This window comes from Pan paniscus, chromosome 14, assembly GCF_029289425.2.
Source record: "Pan paniscus chromosome 14, NHGRI_mPanPan1-v2.0_pri, whole genome shotgun sequence".
NCBI lineage: Eukaryota > Metazoa > Chordata > Mammalia > Primates > Hominidae > Pan > Pan paniscus.
In genome coordinates this window covers 19,816,690-19,826,004 of record NC_073263.2, presented here as the reverse complement: position 1 = coordinate 19,826,004, position 9,315 = coordinate 19,816,690, and the positions used below count along the sequence as shown (strand labels likewise).

General features: G+C 50.1%; 1 protein-coding gene across 1 annotated transcript; it reads left to right on the top strand.

The window, feature by feature from the left end:
- Positions 1–2,314: 2,314 nt before the first annotated feature.
- GJB2 (gap junction protein beta 2) lies at positions 2,315–8,145 on the top strand. Its single transcript, XM_003833007.6, has 2 exons — positions 2,315–2,848; positions 6,028–8,145. Exon 2 carries the CDS (start codon positions 6,050–6,052, stop codon positions 6,728–6,730), a length of 681 nt encoding a protein of 226 aa, XP_003833055.1. The 5' UTR covers positions 2,315–2,848; positions 6,028–6,049; the 3' UTR covers positions 6,731–8,145.
- The last annotated feature ends 1,170 nt before the right edge of the window (positions 8,146–9,315 follow it).

The window sequence follows — 9,315 nt, the reverse complement described above, 5'->3', positions numbered from 1 at the left end:
CATCATTCAAGATCAACCAGGCAGACACCACAGTGAGTTTTCCATCAAAAAACCTTCTCTATCTGGTCAGTCTCTGCAGGTCAATGAGACAAAGGTGTGTGCTGCACACAGCAGTACTATCCTAAGCTCCCTGTACTATCCACCATGGGGCTGGGTGGCTGGGGTGGAGGAACACAGGACTGGGCTTCAGCTTCTCTAGGGACTGGTACATTAAGAGATGAAGACATAAAAGGTGAGAAAAACATGGTTTATTTCCAATGTTTCCATTTCTGTTAAAAGTAATGCTTTCAACAGAAAAAAAATGCAGCAATATAAGTGTGTAATTTACAAAATAATTTCAGGATTTCTTTAATCATTAATTTGTGGTGTGATCTGTTAATTGGATTTACGTCAAAGCTCATTTGTAAATAACTTCAAATATCCAAGCCTTCCCTCACCCTTTTCCCACCTCACCTCTCCTCCTTCTCCTCCCCTACACTGGAGGACACTATGTACATGCATATAATGTCCTGCCCTAGAGGAGTCCTGAGCCTACTTGGGAAGAAAACACCAACTCACAGGAAAACAGCAGAAATCACACAAAACAGAATAAAAGCAAGCGCTGATCTGTAAGTGAAGACTTAAGTGCTATAGGACTTCCAGCTACAAATCCTGAAAACACGGAGTGGCTGTGATAATACGACTAGCCAACATCACACAGTAATTTTGCACATAAGGAGAACTAAATCCAAGAAAACAAGGAAAAGAAAGTTGAGCCTATAATCGTGATACAGGCACTAAAATCTCAGGTGACATTTTTCAATGGGGGAAAGTCAGTCAACTTCCGATCTCCAAACCATCTTTACTAGCGAGCTTCCCACAATGGTTCTAGAACCTTCCTTCATTCCAACCCAACCAGGATTCCAACAGACTCATAAACACCACAGCCTTTGAGAAATTAAAGGGAGAACCCACCAACCGGCGCCCCACTCCCCACCCCAAGTCACCTCTAGCTCAACCAAGATGCGCTCAGGCCAAGAAAGCTGCCCCACCCCACAGGCTTTGCCTGTCATTTTTAACAAGCCGACTCAGCACATCTCTCAGATGGGTCATGCAAGGCTTTTCGCAGCTCTTGGGGCTTTGCCTCTTCATGAGCAGACACTCCCTCTTAGACTAAGACCTGGAGCTGGAAAGTAGGTGGTAACCGCGGTACAAAACTCACGCTCGTCCCTGCAGAAACTGCCTAGGTCGGCCCATGGCCACGGGGCGCCAGTTTTTCAAGGAAAAGTCAATGCTAATAATGGTGGCAATCACGGGAAATCCATTCTGAGGCCAGATCTGACTTGTCAGGATTAATCATCATTTCCACTTAACTTCGAACTGACCTGGGTAAAAACGTGAGCGCGAGGGGACCAGGCTGCACCTCTGACCTGGCTCCCCTCTGCAAAAATCACGAAGTGGGTGCCCGAGGTGGGGCGGGGGTTGGGGGAGACCTCCCCGGGAGTCCCCACCCAGCCTGCTCTGCACATCTTAGTCCCTCATCCGCTTGCGCTGTGCAAATCTGTCTTCTGTCATTTTTATCTCAAGACATCAAAATCCCCAACCAAATGCAAATACTGAGACCTCATAATCTGAGACAAAGCTTCGCGGTATCCAGAAAGCCCCCAGCAGGTGTGCAGTGCAGAGCCAGCCGCCCAGCGGTCTTCCGCAGAATCCTATCAGTTTCCCCCTTTCGTGCTGTGTGCATCGAGCAGGAAGGGGCTTGGCAGATTTTACCTGCCCTCTTTCATTTCTGAAAAGTCTGGGCCTTCTCACCCCGAAAGGAGTCACCTCCTTGCAGTTCCCCAGTTGCGAAAAGAGGAGGAAGTTGGCTGGGCCGGGGGCCGCGGGGGGCACCCTCCGCAGATGGCGGGACCCCCCTGCCGGCCATGGCAAAAGCGAGGCTTGTCCCTCCCACCGCCCCCAACCTTAGTCCTTGGCACATTGTTGAAAGTAATTGAATAAAATCGGAAATTCGAGAAGGCGTTCGTTTGGATTGGTGAGATTTTGAGGGGAGAAAGAAGCGGGGACTTCGCCGGCACCAGCGGCGCCCCCTCCTCGGCCACCGTTAACCCCCATTCCAGAGGGCACTGCCCCGCCACCCAGCCTAGGTCCCCCTGCGAGAGCCTCGCGGGCCCGCGCAGCCTCCGCGACTCGAACAGATCTTCAGTCCTTGGAGGAATGCCTGTTTCTCTGACAATAAAAAATTAAAGAAGCGCTTATAAATGCCAAGTCCTCTCGCACTATGCGGAGTACAGAGGACAACGACCACAGCCATCCCTGAACCCCGCCCACCGCACAGCGACGGAGCCGGGGCCTGGAAGCGCCGCTTCCTGGGGGGTCCCGACGCTCAGCCGCCCCCGCTCCACCCGGGCCGCCAAGGGGCTGGGGGAGGCGGCGCTCGGGGTAACCGGGGGGAGACTCAGGGCGCTGGGGGCACTTGGGGAACTCATGGGGGCTCAAAGGAACTAGGAGATCGGGGCCTCGAAGGGGACTTGGGGGGTTCGGGGCTTTCGGGGGCGGTCGGGGGTTCGCGGACCCGGGAAGCTCTGAGGACCCAGAGGCCGGGCGCGCTCCGCCCGCGGCGCCGCCCCCTCCGTAACTTTCCCAGTCTCCGGGGGAAGAGGCGGGGTGTGGGGTGCGGTTAAAAGGCGCCACGGCGGGAGACAGGTGTTGCGGCCCCGCAGCGCCCGCGCGCTCCTCTCCCCGACTCGGAGCCCCTCGGCGGCGCCCGGCCCAGGACCCGCCTAGGAGCGCAGGAGCCCCAGCGCAGAGACCCCAACGCCGAGACCCCCGCCCCGGCCCCGCCGCGCTCTGCCTCCCGACGCAGGTGAGCCCGCCGGCCCCGGACTGCCCGGCCAGGAACCTGGCGCGGGGAGGGACCGCGAGACCCAGAGCGGTTGCCCGGCCGCGTGGGTCTCGGGCAACCGGGGGGCTGGACCAACACACGTCCTTGGGCCGGGGGGCGGGGGCCGCCTTCTGGAGCGGGCGTTTCTGCGGCCGAGCTCCGGAGCTGGAATGGGGCGGCCGGGGAAGTGGACGCGATGGCACCGCCCGGGGTGGGAGTGGGGCCGGGCGCGCGCGGGAGGGGAAAAAGGCGGGGGCGAGACGCCAGCGCGAGGTTTGTGGTGTCGCCGATGTCCCTTCGGGGTACTCTAGCGCAGCCGCCTGGCTACTTGACCCACTGCCACCAAACGTTTTAAATTGACCGAAAGCTTAGCTTCGAAGCAAAGCTCCGTTTCGCCGGTGAAGCAGGAAGCCTTCGCTGCAGGAACTGACCTTTACCTCTTGGAGCGGCTTCTGCAGAAAAATCCCCGGGCAGAGATTTGGGCGGAGTTTGCCTAGAACTAACGCGGAGCCAGCCGACCCCGGCCTACCCCGGGGCCAAGATTTCAGTGGCTTCCCTTTTTCCTAAACACTTCACGAGGGTTTGTTTCCGGGCTGTGCTACCCGGCTAGAAGGAAAATTTTTAGGACCCTTGTTCGCTAAGAGGTGGTGTGCGGCTGAGACCCGCGTCCTCAGGACGGTTCCATCAGTGCCTCGATCCTGCCCCACTGGAGGAGGAAGGCAGCCCGAACAGCGCTCACCTAACTAACAGCTGCTGAGAGCTGGGTTCCGTGGCCATGCACCTGGGACTGCCTTGAGAAGCGTGGTACTGCCGTGTCCCCATGTGACCTTAGAGTCCCTTTCGAAACTGCTGTGCACAGTCGGTCACAATTTCAGACACTGGTGAGAAGGGTGGAGGAACCCTCTGGGGACAGCCAGGCAAGGTCGACCACCCATCACCTAAGGGTGGAGAAATTTAAGGGGTGAAGAGTCCCTTTTGCCTTTTCTGGATCCTGGTGATCCACCTAGTGTCTTCCCTAAGGAACTGAACCAACTCCTCCGCTGGCCTCTGGCAGCTCTCCAGGCGGTGCAGGGTGGCGTGGGCCCGGTAGGAAGCTGCGTGTAACCGCCCAGGGTCGGGAGGCCAGGAGGGCAGCTCCTCCTCTGACTTGAATATTGAAAACAACTTCGTCCTGCTTCTGAGCCCCTCTTAACCCATGACCCCCTAGCCCATTGGGGAGTAAATCTTAATTTACTCTTCTTCCTGAAAAAGGATCTTTAAAACAGGTAGCTTCAACTCAAGCTTTATAAAATAACAATATAAGGTTTCTTGGAACTGTATTTTTCTCAGCTGATGGTAACTGGACAGGTCTGTAGAAGGGTGTATGACCTGGGTTTGGCAGGTGGAAGAGGGCAAAGGATAAACCCCTCTTCCTGCAGCCCCATATTCTTGGCCAGGTGTATTGTTGTAAACCAGGAGAGAGTTTACTTCGGGGAGTATCCTGTTTTCCACTCAATGAGGGCCAATGAAGAATGTCTAATTCCATAAGATGCTTTTGTTAAAATCGGAATGTTGCTGTCCTCGGTGGTTCTGCTGTTGGGACGGGACTGGCCTGAGCTGTGGGTGCTTTAGCAGGACAACCAGCTCACCTAAGGGCCTCCCAGTCTGGATTATCAATGGGTCAGCGCTGAACCTGGGCTAAAATATTGTTTTTTCCAATGATGTTGTCTTTCCCAAGCTCAGTGAGGCTAAATGTTTCACGGGCCTATGTCAATCTGGTGTAACTTTCGTGGCCACCTCTCTCCTGTTAGCCTCTGACCAAGGTGTCACTGGATGGTTTCTGCTTGACCTTGGTGCCCCATGGCAGCAACTGTGGGTCATGAAAGACATTCACTACGAGCCTGCTTCTGGAGTCCATCAGAAAATGGGATGCAACTTGCCTAAAATGAGGAGAGGAGGATGCTTTTAAGAAAAAGAAGGAGGAGGATTCACTACCAGCTCTGAAGGGTGGAAAAGAGATGATTCATCCAGACTGTGGAGAGGGTGGAATCTTGTTTAGGAGAGCGTTGGTTGTGGCAGGCAGGGTGTAACTATGAATCAGTGAAGACAGTTCACATCCTGGGATGAAAAGAAGGCCATGGGCTCACGGGAGATTATCCACTGGCCTCTCCACATCCGCTTGCAGTAAGGAGTGTGGGACTCCCCCAAGCTTCAGCGCTGAACTGCAATGCAGTGACGTCGCTTAGCTGGGCCAGTAACCGAGGGAGTTGAATTTTCTGTCATTTTAAAATAATGTGTCTTTTAAGAAACACTTTGAAATTAAAACCACAGCCCACAATTATAATGCACTGTTGCAGCACTTATCAAAACAGATATGCTAACTGAGCCATCAGTGCCAGCCTGACAGTGAGGCCACCAAGCCATCCACAAAGCCTACACGAAAGTCTGTGCTCACAGTGGTTTTTCTCCATGAAGAGGGCATTCCTAACCTCTTCCTTTCACATAGGAGGAAGCAAGATCCTTTGTAAAATTTTAACTCGGGGTGCCTCAAATGTAAACTTAACCACTGGTAACAACAGTTTCACTGCTACATGCCACGTCTGTGAAAATTCATTCAAGACATTAAGGAAAGTGGCTCAGCAGAGAGACTAGACATCTTATCCTCACGGTTCTCCTGTACTTGGCCTCTCAGCCTTTGAGCAAGGTTGGCCCAAGCTAGTATCGGCCCCAGTGGTACAGCCAAAACTTGAGACTGCAAATGGATGCAGCTGTTGAACGCTGAGTAACTTCTGCAGAGTCAGGAAGACCCAAGGAAGCTCTGCAGAGGATGCAGGGGTACGGTCAGAACCCATGAGTGCCTTTCAGCTAACGAGTACTTTATGACACTCCCCAGCACAGCAAATTTTTATGATGTGTTTAAAGATTGGGTGAATTACTCAGATGAACAAGCTACTTTTTATCAGAGAACACCTAAAAACATTTTCAAGAGGGTTTGGGAACTATACATTTAATCCTATGACAAACTAAGTTGGTTCTGTCTTCACCTGTTTTGGTGAGGTTGTGTAAGAGTTGGTGTTTGCTCAGGAAGAGATTTAAGCATGCTTGCTTACCCAGACTGAGAGAAGTCTCCCTATTCTGTCCTAGCTAGTGATTCCTGTGTTGTGTGCATTCGTCTTTTCCAGAGCAAACCGCCCAGAGTAGAAGATGGATTGGGGCACGCTGCAGACGATCCTGGGGGGTGTGAACAAACACTCCACCAGCATTGGAAAGATCTGGCTCACCGTCCTCTTCATTTTTCGCATTATGATCCTCGTTGTGGCTGCGAAGGAGGTGTGGGGAGATGAGCAGGCCGACTTTGTCTGCAACACCCTGCAGCCAGGCTGCAAGAATGTGTGCTACGATCACTACTTCCCCATCTCCCACATCCGGCTATGGGCCCTGCAGCTGATCTTCGTGTCCACGCCAGCGCTCCTAGTGGCCATGCACGTGGCCTACCGGAGACATGAGAAGAAGAGGAAGTTCATCAAGGGGGAGATAAAGAGTGAATTTAAGGACATCGAGGAGATCAAAACCCAGAAGGTCCGCATCGAAGGCTCCCTGTGGTGGACCTACACAAGCAGCATCTTCTTCCGGGTCATCTTCGAAGCCGCCTTCATGTACGTCTTCTATGTCATGTACGACGGCTTCTCCATGCAGCGGCTGGTGAAGTGCAATGCCTGGCCTTGTCCCAACACTGTGGACTGCTTTGTGTCCCGGCCCACGGAGAAGACTGTCTTCACAGTGTTCATGATTGCAGTGTCTGGAATTTGCATCCTGCTGAATGTCACTGAATTATGTTATTTGCTAATTAGATATTGTTCTGGGAAGTCAAAAAAGCCAGTTTAACGCATTGCCCAGTTGTTAGATTAAGAAATAGACAGCATGAGAGGGATGAGGCAACCCGTGCTCAGCTGTCAAGGCTCAGTCGCCAGCATTTCCCAACACAAAGATTCTGATCTTAAATGCAACCATTTGAAACCCCTGTAGGCCTCAGGTGAAACTCCGGATGCCACAATGGAGCTCTGCTCCCCTAAAGCCTCAAAACAAAGGCCTAATTCTATGCCTGTCTTAATTTTCTTTCACTTAAGTTAGTTCCACTGAGACCCCGGGCTGTTAGGGGTTATTGGTGTAAGGTACTTTCATATTTTAAACAGAGGATATCGGCATTTGTTTCTTTCTCTGAGGACAAGAGAAAAAGGCCAGGTTCCACAGAGGACACAGAGAAGGTTTGGGTGTCCTCCTGGGGTTCTTTTTGCCAACTTTCCCCACGTTAAAGGTGAACATTGGTTCTTTCATTTGCTTTGGAAGTTTTAATCTCTAACAGTGGACAAAGTTACCAGTGCCTTAAACTCTGTTACACTTTTTGTAAGTGAAAACTTTGTAGTATGATAGGTTATTTTGATGTAAAGATGTTCTGGATGCCATTATATGTTCCCCCTGTTTCAGAGGCTCAGATTGTGATATGTAAATGGTATGTCATTCGCTACTATGATTTCATTTGAAATATGGTCTTTTGATTATGAATACTTTGCAGCACAGCTGAGAGGCTGTCTGTTGTATTCATTGTGGTCATAGCACCTAACAACGTTGTAGCCTCAATCGAGTGAGACAGACTAGAAGTTCCTCGTGATGGCTTATGATAGCAAATGGCCTCATGTCAAATATTTAGATGTAATTTTGTGTAAGAAATACAGACTGGATGTACCACCAACTACTACCTGTAATGACAGGCCTGTCCAACACATCTCCCTTTTCCATGACTGTGGTAGCCAGCATCGGAAAGAACGCTGATTTAAAGAGGTCGCTTGGGAATTTTATTGACACGGTACCATTTAATGGGGAGGACAAAATGGGGCAGGGGAGGGAGAAGTTTCTGTCGTTAGAAACAGATTTGGAAAGACTGGACTCTAAATTCTGTTGATTAAAGATGAGCTTTGTCTACTTCAAAAGTTTGTTTGCTTACCCCTTCAGCCTCCAATTTTTTAAGTGAAAATATAACTAATAACGTGAAAAGAATAGAAGCTAAGGTTTAGATAAATATTGAGCAGATCTATAGGAAGATTGAACCTGAATATTGCCATTATGCTTGACATGGTTTCCAAAAAATGGTACTCCACATACTTCAGTGAGGGTAAGTATTTTCCTGTTGTCAAGAATAGCATTGTAAAAGCATTTTGTAATAATAAAGGATAGCTTTAATGATATGCTTGTAACTAAAATAATTTTGTAATGTATCAAATACATTTAAAACATTAAAATATAATCTCTATAATAATTTAAAATCTAATATAGTTTTAATAGAACAGCAAATTTTAATTTCATCTATCACTTTTTATATAAATACATTAATGTTTTCTATTTCATAACACCAATGGGTAAGTTGCCAGAGTGTCTGACCCCATTCTGCCCCAGTTACAGAAAAGCTTCTGTCACCAGAAAGATTGGTGGGGAAGGAAGGGAGGAAGATGATTTCTACCTAACCCCGTGCCCACCTCTACCAGGTTTTTGAGGCATATCAGTCTATGGACAATGTGGTGTTTGGACTGGAAACGTACCTTGGTGAATGCTGAGTTGGCTGGACATGACCCGTTTAGCTCCTGGATGAATCCCAGAAGTGGACCTTCAAAATGTTACTCATAGCATGACCTTGGCTCACTGCAACCTCTGCCTCCCAGGCTCAAGCAATCCTCCCATCTCAGCGTCCCAAGTAGCTGGGACCACTGGAGTGTGCCACCACACTCCACTAATTTTTTCATTTTTTGTAGAAACAAGGTCCCACTATATTGCCCAGTCTGGTCTCGAACTCCTGGGCTGAAGGGATCCCCCTGCCTCAGTCTCCTAAAGTGCAAGGATTACAGGCATGGGCCACCGCACCTGGCCTGAAACTGCTTTTTATTCCTCAGTGCCCACTTCCATGGGAAATAAGCCTGCCAGATCAGCCTGTCCCCATGGGAGTGACTGCCTGCTACCCCCACAGGCTTGCCCGGCCCTCGCGAGCCTCTCCCAGAGACACCACCAACAGTTCTGTTCTTTCGTGGTACAAGATTTCCATCCAAGGATTTCAAAGCATTTCACACATCAATAATTAGAAGTATTTTCATAGAGGACCATACACTTTTAAAATGGATTTCAAAGAACAAAAACCAGTCAACTATCACCCAGGTAATAGAAAATGGGAAATGGTTTCTACCTGACTTCCAAAATGCTCTGCACATAGACTGTGAAAATAGGATTTTTTAAGCTGGGTGCAGAGGCTTACACCTATAATCCCAACACTTTGGGAGGCTGAGACGAGAGGATCACTTGAGCCCAGGAGTTCAAAACCAGCCTGGGCAATATAGGGAGACATTGTTTCTACAAAAAATAAAAATGTTAGCCAGGCAGGCGTGGTGACATGTACCTGTAGTCTCAGCTACTCAGGAGGCTGAGGT